Source organism: Lithobates pipiens, unplaced genomic scaffold, assembly GCF_037356315.1.
Source record: "Lithobates pipiens isolate NorthernLeopardFrog02 unplaced genomic scaffold, aLitPip1_a1.2 Scaffold_16, whole genome shotgun sequence".
Lineage (NCBI taxonomy): Eukaryota > Metazoa > Chordata > Amphibia > Anura > Ranidae > Lithobates > Lithobates pipiens.
The window spans coordinates 441726039-441745017 of record NW_027507748.1 but is presented as its reverse complement, the minus strand read 5'-3'; the positions used below and the strand labels follow the sequence as shown (position 1 = coordinate 441745017).

Here is an 18979-nt window from a genome sequence, read left to right as displayed (position 1 = left end):
AGAGATACATTCACTTGCCGCTGAACATGGCCATATAGCTCTGGGATGCCCTTCTCTGAGAAATACTTCCTTCCTGGGACCTTCCATTGTGGTGTTCCAATGGCCACAAATTTGCGAAAGGCCTCCGAGTCCACCAGTTTATATGGCAGTAGTTGGCGGGCTATGAGTTCTGACAAGCCAGCCGCCAACCGTTGGGCAAGAGGGTTATCCGGCATCATCATTTTTTTACGCTCAAACATTAGGCCCACGGAAGCCTGCCTTTTTGCAGAAAAATGTGAGCTTGGCGTGATGGAAGGTGGAGTGGAGGACAATTGTGAGGAGAGAGGAGAAGGAGAAGTAGAAGACGAGGCTGGACGGTGAGAGCCTGCAGTGTGGCTTTGTGTGTTCCGTTGCTCCCACTGGGCTCGGTGATGGCTGCTCATGTGCCTTCTTAAGGCGGTCGTCCCTAGGTGAGTATTGGGCTTACCGCGACTAACGCGTTGACTGCAAAGATTGCAGATGGCAACGCTATTGTCAGCAGCGGACACGTTAAAAAAAGCCCACACTGCGGAGCCATGTGCCGGTGTCCTGGGAGCGCCAGATGTGACCGTACATGGTCGATGACTCGCTCCTGATACATTTGCAGTCTGCTTTGTCCCTGCTGTGCAATGTAAGTCATTGCTGCTTCTCCTCCCTATCTGCTGGTCCATATCTCCCTCTGAACTCCCCTCCTCTTCCTCTCTTGTGGGCACCCACGTGACATCACTAGACACGTCATCATCAACGTCACCTTCCCCACCGCTATAAGTAGAGATCTCGGAGTAGGCAGCAACACCGGGGACCAACCTCCTCCTTGGGCTGATCTGGGTACTGGCGTCAGACTGCTGAGTAGCGCTTGTTGCTACCTCCTCTTCCTGATCCAATACCAAGAGTGGCTGCGCATCAGAAATGTCCTCTTGATATGGATCGGAAAATAATTCCAGTGACTCAAGCGGAAGGTATGTGGTGGTGGTGGTGGTGGTCGTGTTGTTGGTGGTAGTGTCTTTGGGGGTGCACATAGCAGAGAGTGAAGAAGAGGGTGCAGATCGAGAGGATGAGGAGGGTGCAGAAGAGTAAGGCTGAGCGAGCCACTCAACCAAGTCTGGTGCATCCTTTAAAGTAATTGAACGCACCTTCTGCAACTTCCCACTTTGGCTCAAGCCTGTTGCTCCTGCCCTACCCCTACCACCCCTGCGGAAGGGCCTGCCTCTTCCTCTGCATGTCATTTTTTAAATGACCCTGTGACAAAACTCTTAGTCCCTATACCGCTGAAGGACTGCTGCAGTATAGGTGAGCGGTCAGCAGTGGTGCACGTCAACCCTATCTATTGTGGACCTATAGCGGTCCTTACAGAACAGCAGACTGTACCGCACTCAAGCCTATGTACCGTAGCACCCTATACCAAGTTACCAGTCCTTATAAGAACTTTTGTGGACCAAGCAGGTTGTGTATTAGTGTTTAGCAGACTGTACGTCAGTCCCTATACCGCTGAAGGACTGCTGCAGTATAGGGCAGCGGTCAGCAGTGGTGCACGTCAACCCTATCTATTGTGGACCGATAGCGGTCCTTACAGAACAGCAGACTGTACCGCACTCAAGCCTATGTACCGTAGCACCCTATACCAAGTTACCAGTCCTTATAAGAACTTTTGTGGAACAAGCAGGTTGTGTATTAGTGTTTAGCAGACTGTACGTCAGTCCCTATACCGCTGAAGGACTGCTGCAGTATAGGTGAGCGGTCAGCAGTGGTGCACGTCAACCCTATCTATTGTGGACCGATAGCGGTCCTTACAGAACAGCAGACTGTACCGCACTCAAGCCTATGTACCGTAGCACCCTATACCAAGTTACCAGTCCTTATAAGAACTTTTGTGGAACAAGCAGGTTGTGTGTTAGTGATTAGCAGACTGTACGTCAGTCCCTATACCGCTGAAGGACTGCTGCAGTATAGGTGAGCGGTCAGCAGTGGTGCACGTCAACCCTATCTATTGTGGACCGATAGCGGTCCTTACAGAACAGCAGACTGTACCGCACTCAAGCCTATGTACCGTAGCACCCTATACCAAGTTACCAGTCCTTATAAGAACTTTTGTGGAACAAGCAGGTTGTGTATTAGTGTTTAGCAGACTGTACGTCAGTCCCTATACCGCTGAAGGACTGCTGCAGTATAGGTGAGCGGTCAGCAGTGGTGCACGTCAACCCTATCTATTGTGGACCGATAGCGGTCCTTACAGAACAGCAGACTGTACCGCACTCAAGCCTATGTACCGTAGCACCCTATACCAAGTTACCAGTCCTTATAAGAACTTTTGTGGAACAAGCAGGTTGTGTGTTAGTGATTAGCAGACTGTACGTCAGTCCCTATACCGCTGAAGGACTGCTGCAGTATAGGTGAGCGGTCAGCAGTGGTGCACGTCAACCCTATCTATTGTGGACCGATAGCGGTCCTTACAGAACAGCAGACTGTACCGCACTCAAGCCTATGTACCGTAGCACCCTATACCAAGTTACCAGTCCTTATAAGAACTTTTGTGGAACAAGCAGGTTGTGTATTAGTGTTTAGCAGACTGTACGTCAGTCCCTATACCGCTGAAGGACTGCTGCAGTATAGGTGAGCGGTCAGCAGTGGTGCACGTCAACCCTATCTATTGTGGACCGATAGCGGTCCTTACAGAACAGCAGACTGTACCGCACTCAAGCCTATGTACCGTAGCACCCTATACCAAGTTACCAGTCCTTATAAGAACTTTTGTGGACCAAGCAGGTTGTGTATTAGTTTTTAGCAGACTGTACGTCAGTCCCTATACCGCTGAAGGACTGCTGCAGTATAGGTGAGCGGTCAGCAGTGGTGCACGTCAACCCTATCTATTGTGGACCGATAGCGGTCCTTACAGAACAGCAGACTGTACCGCACTCAAGCCTATGTACCGTAGCACCCTATACCAAGTTACCAGTCCTTATAAGAACTTTTGTGGACCAAGCAGGTTGTGTATTAGTTTTTAGCAGACTGTACGTCAGTCCCTATACCGCTGAAGGACTGCTGCAGTATAGGTGAGCGGTCAGCAGTGGTGCACGTCAACCCTATCTATTGTGGACCGATAGCGGTCCTTACAGAACAGCAGACTGTACCGCACTCAAGCCTATGTACCGTAGCACCCTATACCAAGTTACCAGTCCTTATAAGAACTTTTGTGGAACAAGCAGGTTGTGTATTAGTGTTTAGCAGACTGTACGTCAGTCCCTATACCGCTGAAGGACTGCTGCAGTATAGGTGAGCGGTCAGCAGTGGTGCACGTCAACCCTATCTATTGTGGACCGATAGCGGTCCTTACAGAACAGCAGACTGTACCGCACTCAAGCCTATGTACCGTAGCACCCTATACCAAGTTACCAGTCCTTATAAGAACTTTTGTGGACCAAGCAGGTTGTGTATTAGTTTTTAGCAGACTGTACGTCAGTCCCTATACCGCTGAAGGACTGCTGCAGTATAGGGCAGCGGTCAGCAGTGGTGCACGTCAACCCTATCTATTGTGGACCGATAGCGGTCCTTACAGAACAGCAGACTGTACCGCACTCAAGCCTATGTACCGTAGCACCCTATACCAAGTTACCAGTCCTTATAAGAACTTTTGTGGAACAAGCAGGTTGTGTGTTAGTGATTAGCAGACTGTACGTCAGTCCCTATACCGCTGAAGGACTGCTGCAGTATAGGGCAGCGGTCAGCAGTGGTGCACGTCAACCCTATCTATTGTGGACCGATAGCGGTCCTTACAGAACAGCAGACTGTACCGCACTCAAGCCTATGTACCGTAGCACCCTATACCAAGTTACCAGTCCTTATAAGAACTTTTGTGGAACAAGTGAGTTGTGAATGTTTAGCAGACTGCAGCAGAAGGGCAGCAGTCAAGTATAATATCCTTTCTATATTTGGAAGAAAGAATATTATACATGTACAAGCCTATTACTGTACCACTGATACCAGTCCTGAAAAGAACCTTTGTGGAACTAATAATAACAGCAAGTCTTTAAAATTACCCTCACTGCCTGACAACACTGCTTCCTTCCTGTCCCTATACAAATTGGCAAAAAAAGAGAACGATTAGTGGTTACTGGAACAGCTCTTTTGTGGACCTTGATAGTAACAGCTAATGATGATGATGATGATGATGATGATGAAAGACTAATCTGGCTGTCCCTGTAGCATACACCGTCCTTTCCCTTTCTCTAAACTAACAAAAGACACTCAGGCTGCTGCAAGAATCAGCAGCACAGCAAACCTATCAACACCTAACACCTATACCAGTCCTGAAAAGAACTTTTGTGTACCAAATAGCTAGTGGTTTATCTCTCCCTACTCCACACAGGAACCTGTCCCTATCTTAACAGAAGAAAGAATGTAAAATGGCCACCGGATCGGGTGTATTTATAGGTTAGGGGGAATGTACAAGTGTCCATGTGCTGTCATGTCTCAATTGGCTGTCCTGTATCACATGATAAACGTGTCACCAAAGGTTAAAGTTCTTGTATACATTAAACACGTAAGTCCGCCGCGGCGAACGACGGAAAAAGGCGTTCGAACGTGCGGACCGCGAATGTCGGAAATTCGCCGCGAAACGACCGCCGGGCGAACCGTTCGGCCATCACTATCCTTCAGGTGCCTTTTGGCAAACTCCAGGCAGGCTGTCATGTGCCTTATACTGAGGAGTGGCTTCTGTCTGGCCACTCTACCATACAGGTTTGGTTGGTGAAGTGCTGCAGAGATTGTTATTCCTCTGGAAGGTTCTCCTCTCTCCACAAAAAAATGGTGATGCTATGTCAGAGTGACCATTGAGGTCTTGGTCACCTTCCTGACTAAGGCCCTTCTCCCCTGAATGCTCAGTAAGCCTGGGAGGCCCACTCTAGGAAGAGTCCATGTGGTGTGGTTCCAATGCTGAAGACATTTTTCTATACCCTTCCCCAGATCTGTGCCTCAATACAATCCTGTCTCGAAGGTCTACAGACAATTCCTTGGGCTTCCTGGCTTGGTTTGTGCTCTGACATGCACTGTTAACTGTGGGACCTTACGTAGACAGGTGTGTGCCTTTCCAAATCATGTCCAATCAACTGAATTTACCACAGGTTGACTCCAATCAAGTTGCAGAAACCAGAAATCAGAAAGGATGATCAGTGGAAACCGGATGCACCTGAGCTCAATTTTGAGTGTCATGGCAAAGACTGTGAATACTTATGTACATTTGGACAAAGACCCTAATCACACAGCCAAAATAACAAAGGAGTGGCTACGGGACAACTCTGTGAATGTTCTTGAGTGGCCCAGCCAGGGCCCCGACTTGAACTTGATTGAACATCTCTGGAGAGATCTTAAAATGGCTGTGCACCGACGCTCCCCGTCCAACCTGGTGGAGCTTAAAATGGTTGCAAACCCTTACAAACCCCTTTGACCTACAGGTAAGCCTAGATTAAGGCTTACCTGTAGGTCCAAGAAATATCTCCTAAACCTACACGGTTTAGGAGATATTTACTAAAATACAGTCAAAGCTGTCTACGGCGCATGCTTGTAGCATCATACTCAAATTGACTTAAAGCGGTTGTAAACCCTCCCCTACAACTTTGTCCCATGTGAATCAGCATAAAAAACCCTAATGAACTCTGCTTGTAGATATCTCCTTACTTGCTTAGTATTTTTGTAATCCTTTTTGTTCTTTAGAATGACGTCACTGAGCATGCCCAGATATCCCCTGATTTACCGCACACTCTCTATGTCTTATCTATCTGTTATCAGGACTTCCTACGGCACACAACACTGAACTCCCAGCAGGCTGCTAATCACTCAGAGCTTCCTTCTACACACCATGTGATCATGTGACCTCACATACAGTGTAAACCAGGGCATGGGACAGCAGTACTGCAGTCTTATCAGCTGAAGCTGATAGGACTCATACAGGCAAACACTAGGTAATCAGCACAAGTAAATACTATGAAATAAACAAGTCAGCTATGAACAGGGAAGCAGGGTTGCCATAGAAACATTGGATTGAGAAGGAGGTTTGGTTAACAGTACAGGAAGTGCTCAATGTAAGGGCGGAAATACACTCCACTGTGGACTCAGAAAACAATACTTAAGATGGAGCTGCCTAACCCCTGGAAACAAGTTTTTTAAAGTTTCTTTAAACAGTAAGTAATATGCGATTTGAGCTGGATTACAGTGGCTATAGTCTCATAATTACTTATTATAATGGACTAAATGAAAAGATGAATCAGAGTGGGAGAGTTGACTTCCTCTTTAAGGCTGTAATTGGTTCCAAAGGTGCTTTAACAAAGTATTGAGCAAAGGCTGTGAATACTTATATACATGTGATTATATATATATATAATTGCAAAGATTTCAAACAAACGTTTTTCACGTTGTCATTATGGGGTATTGTTTGTAGAATTTTGGGGAAAATATTTAATTGAATCCATTTTGGATTAAGGCTGTAACATTGTAACTTAACAAAATGTGGAAAAATTGAAGTGCTGTGTGAAGTGAACTTTCCGGATGCGCATATATATATATATATTTATTTATTTATAAAATATTTATATAGACAGATATATACGGTGCAAAAAGGTGCTCAGTTTTTCTAAACATCAATGGTTCCTCTTTCTTTGCTGTGAAGGAATGATATTGTACACCACTGAAGAAAAAGTGCTCCCAAAAGAAATCACCACAAATGATTAAATTAGTTCCTTACCAGCTGCTCTGATGCCACAAGGAGATCATTAGACACCTTGCTGCATAGCAGACATATACACTACAATCTTGCATGCAAAGGTTCCACGATCTGTGTTTTATAACTTTGTCTACTAATTAAGATTAAAAAGAAAGTATTCTAAATTGCATTCTCTTAATTTGCTGTAGCTCGAAGAGGAGCGGCTTTCAACTATTGAAAGAGATAACCATTTATTGTTGGAGAAAATGTCAACTATAATGAGAACAAAAGGAAGACTTGACAACAAAAATAGTTATGTAACCAAAAGGTAAAAAGAAAAACACAATAAATGTACACAGCAATAGATGTGCATTGTGCTTCTATAGCTTATATGCAACCATTTAGATGCTGCAGATATATTTATCTGAAGTCCTTTTTCTTCATCTCCTGCCCCTGCTGTCCTAGAGGTAAGTTCTGTTCTGTATTCTTTGTTTTCTGAATCTGGAACAAAATTCTACATAGGTCAAAGGAAATGTAAACGGCCTTTACAATGTAATGGCAGATGAGGACTGTTGACTGTTCCCACCTAAACCATGTAAGTTATGTATTTTATATATGGTCAACAAATACATACTCCCAAGTTTCTGAAATAAGACAGAATCGTGCTTTTAGCCCAAAGTATGTGGGGAAAAAAAGAATTGATGCTTTTGAACACTGGTGTTGAAGAAGACTCTTGAAAGTCTGTTGGATGGCAAGAAGATCAAACCAGTCAATCTTGAGGGAAATCAACCTTGAATATTCACTGGAAGGTCAGATCCTGAAGCTGAAACTCGAATACTTTGGCTACCTAATGCGAACAGAGGACTCATTTTAAAAAGATGATGCTGAGAAACGTGGAAGAAAACAAGATGGATAGATAGCATCATATCGAAAAAACGGACATGAAGTTAACCACTTCAGCCCGGAAGGATTTACCCCCTTCCTGACCAGAGCACTTTTTTGCGATTCGGCACTGCGTCGCTTTAACTGACAATTGCGACGCGGCTCCCAAACAAAATTGAAGTCCTTTTTTTCCCATAAATAGAGCTTTCTTTTGGTGCTATTTGATCACCTCTGCAGTTTTTATTTTTTGCACTATAAACAAAATTCTACATATTTTTGATAATAAAAAATCGCAATAAGCGTTTGATTGGTTTGCGCAAAAGTTATAGTGTCTACAAAATAGGGGATAGTTTTATGGCATTTTTATTAATCATTTTTTTTACTAGTAATGGCAGCGATAAGCGATTTTTATTCTGACTGCGACCTTATTGGGGCACATCAGACAATTTTGACACATTTTTGGGACCGTTGGCATTAATACTTATTATACTATAAAATTGCATTGATTACTGTAAAAATGTCAATGGCAGTGAAGGGGTTAACCACTAGGGGGTGGGGAGGGGTTAAGTGTGCCCTGGGGGAGTGATTCTAACTGTCTGGGGGATGGGCTAGCAGTGACATGACACTGATCGCTGCTCCCGATGACAGGGAGCAGACGATCAGTGTCCTGTCACTAGGCAGAACGGGGAGATGCTGTTTACATCGGCATCACCCCGTTCTTCAGCTCCGGGACGCGATCGCGGGTATCCCAGCAGTGATCAAGTCCGCGGGTCCCGCGGGCACGGTCACGGAGCTTGCGGCAGGCGCACGTGCTGCCGTCGGTGTGCTCGTACTGTGGGAAATTCAAAGTAATGTATGGCTGACAGCAGTCGACAAGTGGTTAAGCAGAATCCAGGAGGCAGTGGAGGACAGAAAGGCCTGACATGCTATGGTCCATGAGGTCACAAAAAGTCGAACACAACTAAACAACTGAACAACAACACATGTAGGCAAAGTCCCGCCCTGAAGGCCCCAGTTACACACAAAAAATAAAATGTATATGATTGTTAAAACCCACAAATGTTTTATTCTTTCAAATATAAAGTTACCTAAAGGCTAAGTCCACTTTTTATACCAAGTTATACACCAAAATTCAGGGTTTAACATGAAACTTGGTGCCAAGCCGAACCCATCCCTCCTATTTTCATCCCAATCTGTCACTTTTTACATTTTTGCATCACTGGGCTTGATTCTGCCCGCACAGCTGCATCATTTATTCACAAAGATCTGCAATCTGCAAATGGATTATAAGGCTCCATTGACACCAATGCGTTTTTGTGCCTCTGTGTTTTTGAAAAGGATCAGGGACTTTTCAGGGAAACACAAAACGGTTCTTTTTTTGGTTCAATAGACTTCCATGGGGAAGTTGCAAAAAAGCATGTAGTGCGTTTTTACTGCTGTTTTGCATTTTTTAATCTGCCCTACGACAAATTTGCCCTGAAAAAAAAAGCATAAAAACACAAATTGCAGTAAAATCGCATCAAAATCGTGGTTAAAAAAACACAAAAACCACTGTAGAAACGCTTAAAAGAAAACTGCATAGGTGGGAATTGAGCCCATCAAGTCCCATCTGCCACCACAGCGGAGGAACTTGTAGTTATCAATGGAACACAAGTGCAGTGATACTGCACTCACAGTCAATCAACACTTCCTCCAGCTCAGTAACCAAAAGTCCATACCTCAGTACAGACACAGAGCTGCAGGAGCTTGTGCATTGAACCCACAATCCACTGATCCCAGTTGCAATGATTTGCAAGCTCATACAGCATGCAAATAAAAATGATAAATGCACAATTTTTCTGCAAATGTGGGTGCATTTTTATCATTTTTTTGCAAAAGGTGGACTTAGTCTATAAGTCGCAGACTAAATTGGAACACAAGTCTACTATTTTGTGATTAAAGGTACAAAACATTCATTACAGATATACTGTACATGTAGTGGGACAGCTGTCAAAATGCCTAATGATCGTATCCTACAATTAGGTATGACCAGATGGATGAAATTTTAAAAAAGTACAGTAGACATCAATTCTTGGGCTCCAACTTTGTCTAACTCCAGATATGGTGGAGTATAGCAGTCTGTTCTAGTATGCAGACACGTGACAATAAGCATAAATGATCAACACTATACAGCCTAGTGCAGCCATTTCCAACCAGAGTTCTGTACAACCCTAGGGTTTTTCCAGAGGTTTCTAGGGGTTCCATAAACTGTGACTGACTAACCTCCCATTTTATGGAGCCTGGATAGTTACAGGGTCAACGTCACTTGGCAAAGGCAGCTGCACAGCACCAATAACTGTGTTAGTTAGTTAGCAATGTAACAGTCATTTTTGCTATTGGCTATCGATTAATTGGTTTTAGTAAGTGTTTCCCAAGACCCCCTGGGGTAAAAAGGTATAGAAAGGCTGGTCCTGTGGAACATACGTGAAAGAGTTAAATACTAACAGAAGCAACTATATACAAATGTTTGTACAGGAAAGCAGAGTAAATGAAGGAACAGTGTGAATAAGAGTGGGATGGGTATGCTGGGAAACAGTTAACAGGTAGCAGTATAAGTCAGGCAAGCCCAAAGCAGGTTCAGGGCAAAGGCTACTTTCACACTGAGGTGTTGTTCAGGCGATTTAGCGCTAAAAATAGTGCCTGAAAACTGCCTCACCTGCAGCCCCAATGTGCTTTCACACTGGGGCGGTGCGCTTGCAGGAGGAGAAAAATAAGTCCTGCAGACAGCATCTTTGCACTCCTAAACTGCCCCTGCCATTGAAATCGAGAGGCTCTTTCAACCCTTTTTCGGCCGCTAATGGGGGTTAAAAGCGCCCCGCTAGTGGCCAAAAAGTACCGCTAACACGAGTGTCACTTTACCGCTGACCCACTCACCGCCCCAGTGTGAAAGTGCCCAAAATTAATGTGACTTTGGTAATGAGGCCAAGTGAAGCTAAATAGTCTACCAGCAGCCAACATCAGGAAGTGACTATAAGCTCTGCTGAGTGACTGTTGAGAGTCATCCACTTGTGGACACTAGGATTGCATATCTCAAGCCCAGAGCCATCTTGGGTGAGGGAACCTTTTAAAATAAGGAACCCCATGTAATTTTGGTGTTCTTCTGTGATAGATAGAGGAACCAATTTGTGAAGGACAGTGCTTAGCACAGGGTCAGGTATCAGACGCAGAGAGATAGCTCAGGGAAGGCTTTTTATTCACTGTACACACTCCAGTAAGTGGTGCAGCGGCATTAGAGCCAGTGCAGACTGCAGAAACATCCTCTGCCTAGTCAAAAAAGGGACACTACTCCTGGTAACAGAAACCATCCTCCGGTAACATACTTTAAACACTGACACTGTATATTATCTGGATTGGTTATATTGAAGATCATTTAATCTGTTGCTGCAACCAAACTGTGCAAGATTTATATAAAATACATCAGTACGCTATAAAATGTGTGTGAATATTTGCTCCTAGCTCAATGACTCTTAAAGTGGAGGTCCACCCTAAAGTGGAGCTTCCGCTCATTGGAACCCTCCCCCCCTCCAGCGCCACAATTGGCACCTTTCAGGGGGAGGGGGGTGCAGGTACCTGTACAGTAAAGGTATCTGCACCCACTTCCGGTGTAGATTCTGCAGAAGCTACGCCCCTTTCCGCAGAATCTACGCCCTGCTGGGAAACACACGGATCCCAGAGACAGCGGGTCTCCCGCTTTAACTCAGGCCTGCCTACAGAAGATAAATGAAAAAGAAAGAAGTGAAAATTCTACTTTAGATTCAATCTCTGTGCATTGTGTGGAAGTGCTATAACTTGTTATGTGTTATACATGTGCATAAAAGACACCTGCATGCATATAGACAAAGTGTATGCTACTGCACACTGACAGATGGTGAGTGAAACCTTTGACAAGGTCTAGATGTGCCATTAACCACTTGCTTACTGGGCACTTAAACCCCCCTCAGTCCCAGACCAATTTTCAGCTTTCAGCGCTGATGCACTTTGAGTGACAATTGCGCGGTCATACAACACTGTACCCAAATGAAATTTTTATCATTTTTTCCCCACAAATAGAGCTTTCTTTTGGTGGTATTTAGTTACAGCTCGGAGTTTTATTTTTTGCTAAACAAACAAAAAAAGATGGAAAAAAAAAAAAAAAAAAAATCATGTTTTAATAGTTTGTTATAAAATTTTGCAAACGGGTCATTTTTCTCCTTCATTGAAGTGCGCTGATTAGGCGGCACTGATAGGCTGCATTGGTGGGCACTGATGGGCTGCATTGGTGGGCACTGATGGGCTGCATTGGTGGGCACTGATAGGCTGCACTGGTGGGCACTGATAGGCATAGTTAAGGCGGCACTAATAGGCACAGATAAGGCGGCACCGATGGGCACAGATAAGGCGGCACTGATGGGCAAAGATGGGCACAGATAAGATGGCACGGATGGGTGGCACGGATAAGTGGCACGGATGGGTGGCACGGATGGGCACTGATAGGTACCACAGATAGATGGGACTGATGGGCACTGATAGGTGGCACTGATAGGTGGCTCTGATAGGTGGCACTGCTGGGCACTGATGGGCGGCACTGCTGGGCACTGATGGGCGGCACTGCTGGGCACTGATGGGCGGCACTGGGGTGCAGCACCTTTGAGGCAGATTTTGGGTGGCACTGTGGGTGGCACTGTGGGTGGCACTGTGGGTGGCACTGTGGGTGGCACTGTGGGCACTGCTGGGTGGCACTGTGGGCACTGCTGGGTGGCACTGTGGGCACTATGGGCACTGCTGGGTGGCACTGACAGGGGGGCACTTACTTTATTTCAGGATGGCACTGCGGGTGGCAGGTGGGCACTGGCAGGGGGCAGGTGTCCGCTGGATATGCTGGCCGTGATCGGGACTGATGTCCCGAACACGGCCGCCGGCGATCGGCTTTTTTTTTTTCTCCTCGCGCTGTCAGCGCGAGGAGGAATACTAGCCGATTACCGGCTCCGTTTTATCACATGATCAGCTGTCATTGGCTGACAGCTGATCACGTGATAAGGGGTCGGGATCGACCCCTTACACGGATCGGTGATCAGGCGAGTCTCACGGACTCGCCGATCACAGAGCGCGCCGCGCGCGCCCCTCAGGGGGCGCGCAGGCCGCTCGTAACCGGGACGACGTCAATAGACGTAGTCCCGGCAATCTAGGTCCGCGCTAATGCCGTCATTCGGCAATAGCGCGGTACCCAAGTGGTTAAACAGAGACTCACTCAGCCTGGTTTCACACTATTGCGAACATAGACATTGCATGTGATTCGCACCTGCATTGCTGTGCCGATCACATGCAATGTCTGTGCAATGTGAGTTCAGCCATACAGTTGTCTCACAGATTTGCACAAAAAAGGGTGAAGGGATTTTGTTTTTTCCCGCACTGGAATTGGATCACATGGATGTTCACACCCATGTGATCTGATTCCTGTTCCGAATCCACAGTTCGCACTGCAATCAGTGAACCGATCTGGGGGGTCTCACTAAGGCTTGATTCATACCTATGCAGTTTTAGTGCTTTTTGCATTTTGCATATTTGCACTAGAGTCCATTTAACATGGTTTCCTATGGAACACGATCTATAGTGCAAATCTGCAAAATGCAAAAAGCACTAAAAATACATAGATGTGAATCCAGCCTAACATTGTATTGACACCCGCAGTGGTTCACGGAGGGCAGTGTGAACTGCCTGGAAGGGAGATGCGATGCGGAACCGGCACTGGAATTGCGCTGGTCCCGCATCGCTATAGTGTGAACACGGGCAAAAGGTTTTTTGTGTGAGACTTGGTTGTGATCAGAATATGTACTGTTTGCCTTCAGCTATTTGTTTTAACCTTTCATATGCTTAGATTCCTGCTTCTCTTTTGGATATGTTAGCTGGTGGAGTGAACCATGCAATGACTTTATTATCTATATTCTTTTCATCAGTTTAAATAAAGAGAAAAGGGCTCAAGAGTTGCTGAAAGTATCCAAGGAGAATCAAAGCATTGATGAAAGGCTTACAAAGTGTGAGCCTCAGTATAGAGTTGAAAAGTGGCATGAAGACTGGGTGAAAGCAGAGAAATACATGGACAGCATTGCAAAATACCCAAGAGGATGGTATGTCACACATCAAGAGAAGGTAGAGTATTACCTAATTCAAACTATCAAAGCATTTTCTCTGTTTTGGATAGTGTAAGAAAAGGTTAGAACTGTTGACGAGTTCTTATTACTGACTTTGTTCCTGTTGGTAAGATTTCCCTTCCTGTCTGTATGATGAGAACAGGAAGTTCAAAAAAATATTTTCTAATGGGGACAGAGACAGTAATAACAAAAATAACTTTGTTTAGTGTGTAGCACCCTCTAGTGTGTGCTACAAGTAGTGTAGGTTTTGTTAGCAAGAAGCCACATCTGCACGTGCAGGATTGTTGTCTCCTATGGCAACAGTCTTTAACAGTTCCTAACACAAAGCGTAACAGTTTATTCAGCTTTGCTACAATCTCTCCTTGTAGTTCTTCCATATGCTGAGCTCCCGGTCTCTCACTAGACCCTATGATTCACTGCCACTGAATCCCTTGAGCTCCTCCAATCTTCACGGTGATATCTTCCTCAAGCGTCACCCCCCGCCTCTCTGCTGGGTCCCTAGCTTGGCACACTAGATACCTCTCAAGCTTCACTCACGCTGGCCCACTCGGTCCATAGCTTGACACACAAGGCTGCTCTGCAAGCGTCACCTCCACTGGCTGGTTCCCTGGCTTGATGCCCACTGAAGTTTCCCGATTCTTCACCGCCCCCATCTGGTGAGAATGTTGCTGTGGTACTTGCTTCAGTTACTCATTGTGGTCCTTGGTAATAAAGCAGATAGTCCCTTACTGGCGACAGCTTCCCCTCTACCTCTGACCATGACAGGTTCTCTGGCCGGCAGAACTGTCACTTTTGTTTGCACTGCAAACCACAGTCCCAACCCTGCGCTGCTCTCTTGCTTCTGGATCTGGATAGGCCCTCAGACAGCCTAGCAGCCAGATGTGCCCAGGATAGGCCCAATCTTTGGCCTAGCAGCCAGGGCAATATCACACATGTCCACCCAGACAGTCGTCCAGGTGGCACAGAACAGGGTAGTCAGGTAGAAAATGGGGATAGAGTGTTGAGAAGGTTGTTGGTGGCCCTCAGAGGTGCCCCCTAGTCTGGAGGGGTGACCTTGGGCTGGGGCTTGGGTGCTGGAAGAATCCTGCCACAACACACGGAAGGAAGCCTTTCCTGGTGGTAGGAGAGCAAGAAAGAGAACAGCATGATTAGATCAGCACTTCTGAGGATTAACAAGGGGGGAGACTGCCACATTTATCCAGTCTCCCTGAAGACAGCGGTGAGCTTAAGTTTCTACCCTTCCCTGGTAGATCTCCTGAGAGTCAGCTGGGTGGGCTGGTGAGAGTCAGTCTGGAGGACTGGTGTGGAGAAGTTAGCCTGGAGGGCTAGTGAAAGGGGCAGCTGAAGCTAGGTGGGTTGGCAGTGCCTGAAGAGGTAGTGCTAGGATCAGTAGCCACAGAGGAGATGTGCCTACCGTTAACTGAAATTTTTGCTACACCACAAGGGGCAATGAGTTCTTGCCTGTAAAGGGCCAATACTAAAAATCTGACTGAGAGTCTATCAGAACAACTAACAGTGATTCAGCTGGAGTCCGCAAGCAAGGGTGCAGGAGGAGAGTAAATGAGACTGCGTATAGACTGTATATAGAAAGATGTCCCTTAAGCTGTTTCCAAAGTTTTGTTGCTGAAGTTAAGTGGGCCATTCCATAACCTCCCATCCCTATCCAAGTTATTAACCCTCAATCAATAACAAAAACAAAGTCACGGTCTGTTCTGACTCTGGAGTGCCTGGGGGAATTTCCCACTCAGGGCCTAGTTTCCAAGTTTCCAATATTCTAGAACTTCAACCGGCATTCATGGCGTTGGCCACCTTGCTGCCTCACAGGGTCACCCAGTCCTGCTCTGTCTGGACAACATGGCAACAGTGTCGTACAAATAACGACAAGGCAGAACACACAGCCAATCCCACTTGAGAGAGGTGGAACCGACCATGACATTGGCACAACAATATCTCCCAGATTTCAGGGTCTTATATCTTCCAGGATGTCAGAACTTGGGGGTGGGGGTGTCTGCAACTGGATCTTTTTGCCTCATCAACCAAGTGCAAGGTGAGCCGGTTCCTCTCACACCACCTTCATCCATTAGTGGAAAGGACAGACGTCGTGACCCATCCCTGGGTTGCGTAACTGGCCTATGCCTTCCCTCCAATTTCTTTAATCCTGAAATACTTGAGGAAATTGACAGAGAATCTGACAGTTATCACATTATTACCTTACTGGCCTTTGCAGACCATGGTTCTCTCTGCCAATGGATCTCAGAGTGTGACCACTGATCACTCTGGCGGTGATTCCTCATCTCCAATCGCTAGGACATATCCTACATCTGCAACCATCACGCCTGGCCTTAGCAGCCTGGAGATTGAAAGGCAGGGGTTACAAGATTTGGGATGTTCTCCAGAGGTTATTGGAACTTTGCAGAGTTCCAGAAAGGGATCAACCAATGCCATCTACTCCAGAATATGAAATAGGTTCATGAGCTTTGCAGCTAGACATACATTTGGGTCACTAGGGTCAAACGGATCTCAAATCCTGTCTTTCCTGCAATCGGGATTGGATTGGGGCTCAGCCTAAGTTCGCTTAAGGTGCAACTTTTAGCCACCTCAGTTTTTACCCAAAAGAAAGGGCAAGCAAACCTGCTAGTGGAGCACTTCATAAGAGTGGTACTATGAGAGAGACTATGCTCTCTCACTTCATGAGAGAGACTATGCTCTCCCAAGAGAAATAGGTTCCCTCAGTGGGACCTGGCAGTAGTCCTCAATTTTCTAGCAAACCCTCCTTGTGCTCCAACAGAAGACTGTTCATTATGGGATATCACCTTAAAAACGGCTTTCCTAATAGCCATAACTTCAGGTGGAAGGGTGTCGGAACTTCAAGAATTGGGGGCAGCCGAACCTTATTCCATGTTCTTCCCAGACAGGGTTATGCTGAGACCATTGGATCACTTTGTTACAAAAGTGGCATTGATATTTAATCTCTCCGGTGAATGGGTGCTTCCAGCCTTCCCAGCGGAATCAGATGCTGATCTGCACAAGATGGACATTCCAAAAGTCCTCAAAGCTTGTTTTCAGGCTACTTCTACATTCAGATGTTCTGAAAGACTTTTCATCATAACTAGCGGAAAATTTTAAGGGAAAGAGGCCTCGACCAGAACCATCTCAGCCTGGATAGTAAAAACTATTCACCAGGCATATAGAGCGGCCAGCAAGGATCCTCCGGAGGTGGTTAGAGTTCACTCAACCGGGGTGATGTCTTCTTTTAATTTTCCTTTCCCGACACCAATACATGGCAGCATATGAACCCTCGCTCTGATCTTTGTGCTTTATACAGAGAATGGGTGTGGTAAACAGGTCCTGTAGGTGGATATAGGGGCAGAGCTATATCATATGTATGCTGACGTGTATTGGTGTCAGGAAAGGAACATTATGGTAAGTATTTGATACAATTTTCCATTTTCTGGAAAAACACTGGTCCAGGCGCCTTCTGCTGGTCACACAGCCAAAACATCAAGTGATTTCTGCAGTACAAGGGAATTAGCAAAGTTGTACTTGAATCCTCTCATTCAACAGAAACCAGATGCTTAACCACTTCAATACAGGGCACTTTCGCCCCCTTCCTTCCCGGCCCAATTTTCAGCTTTCATCGCTCTAGCGCTTTCAGTGACAATTGCGCGGTCATGCTACACTGTACCCAAATGAAATTTTTATCATTTTGTTCGCACAAATAGAGCTTTATTTTGGTGTTATTTATTCACGACTCCGTTTTTTATTTTTTGCAATATAAGCGCAAAAAAAGCGGAAATTTGGAAAAAAAACAATATTTTCTTTTTTCTATTTTAAAAGAAATCCAATAAAATCAAATTTTGTCATAAATTTAAGCCAAAATATATTCTGCTACATGTTTTTGGTAAAAAAAAATTCCGTTAAGTGTATAATAATTGGTTTGTGTGATCACGGACATATGTAGGCAAATGATCATGTACATATGTGTGCAGGTGATCACGTACATATGTGTGCAGATAATCATTGGGACATGTGATTTTAGTGGGACATATGTGGGGGACATGTGTTTATTATTAGGGACATGTGTTTTTATTATTTGGGGACATGTGTGTTTTGGGGACATATGTGGGGACATTGTGTTTATACTGTGTGGTGTGTTGTGTGTTTACACTAGACTGATGATCAGTGAGTAAAAAGCTGTAAAAAACAGCTCATACTCACTGATCATCAGCCGGCTGCAGCGATCTGCTCTCCTCTCCTCAGCGATGACTTCTGTGTGAGGAGAGGAGGAGCCGATTGCCTAGCAACCGGCTGTTTGTTTACATCACATGACGGCCGTGATTGGACATGGCCCTCATGTGATCAGGAGGGCCAATCACAGAGCCCTCCTGTCGATCTGAGATGCGCCGTGTCCGGGTGACACGAGCACATCGGGATCGCGCCGCTGCACGGGCACGCGCGATCCCGCTCCTTCTGAATGACGTTCCTGAACGTCCTATCAGAAGTAGACGGCTCCCACCTGGCCGTATATGTGCATTGGCTGGGTGGGAAGTGGTTAAGCTATTGGTCATATGACCAGCACTGGAGAGAGTTTGGAGCTGTAGGAAAGGTAAGTATTTCAACTGTTCTATTACTCTTTATCTATTCTAGCAAAACTGTTAACACATACTTTAACGATGAACTCTTGTATACAACTCTTGAAAAAAAAAGATGAACTCTGGTATACAATTCAAATGTATCCACAATCTGCATCTCATAGAGCAGGGGTGCCCAACCAGTGGTCCGGGGGCCACATGTGGCCGCGGAGCCCTCTAATGTGGCCCTCGGCCTCCTGCTCTAAGATGGCAGGTTGGCAAGCCCAGATCATGGGTTGCTGACCCTCCATCCCAGAGCAGCAGTTTTGTGAATGAAGCCGCTGGTAGTGCAAACAAGTGGCTGTGGAGCAGAGGCACATAAGCCAATGCTTTCTGTATAGTGCCAGCTCCAAATGTACTCTGCCTAGAACAGCAACAGCCAGTGATACCAGAGTGCAAGATGGCTATTAATTGTAAGTTTACTACTGAATTCACAGTATATATGGATATATCTGTTTTGCAGTGGTTGCTGGGCTTTCAAACTTATCCGCAGGTGCAGTGCAGCTGCGGGTTACCTGCATTGAGCCATAGACTTCTGTTATTACCTGCGGGTTTGTTACACATTTAGAAAGTGCGCCAAACTTGCAGGA

At 45.8% G+C, this 18979-nt stretch overlaps 1 protein-coding gene across 1 annotated transcript in view; it reads left to right on the top strand.

Moving 5' to 3' along the window:
* Window positions 1-18979, top strand: part of CFAP97D2 (CFAP97 domain containing 2) — a 52550-nt gene that overhangs the window by 22242 nt on the left and 11329 nt on the right. The window contains exons 3-4 of the mRNA XM_077482699.1: window positions 6919-7037; window positions 13564-13756. Of these exons, the coding sequence (XP_077338825.1) occupies window positions 6919-7037; window positions 13564-13756 (312 nt within the window). The remainder of the gene's footprint in view (window positions 1-6918; window positions 7038-13563; window positions 13757-18979) is intronic.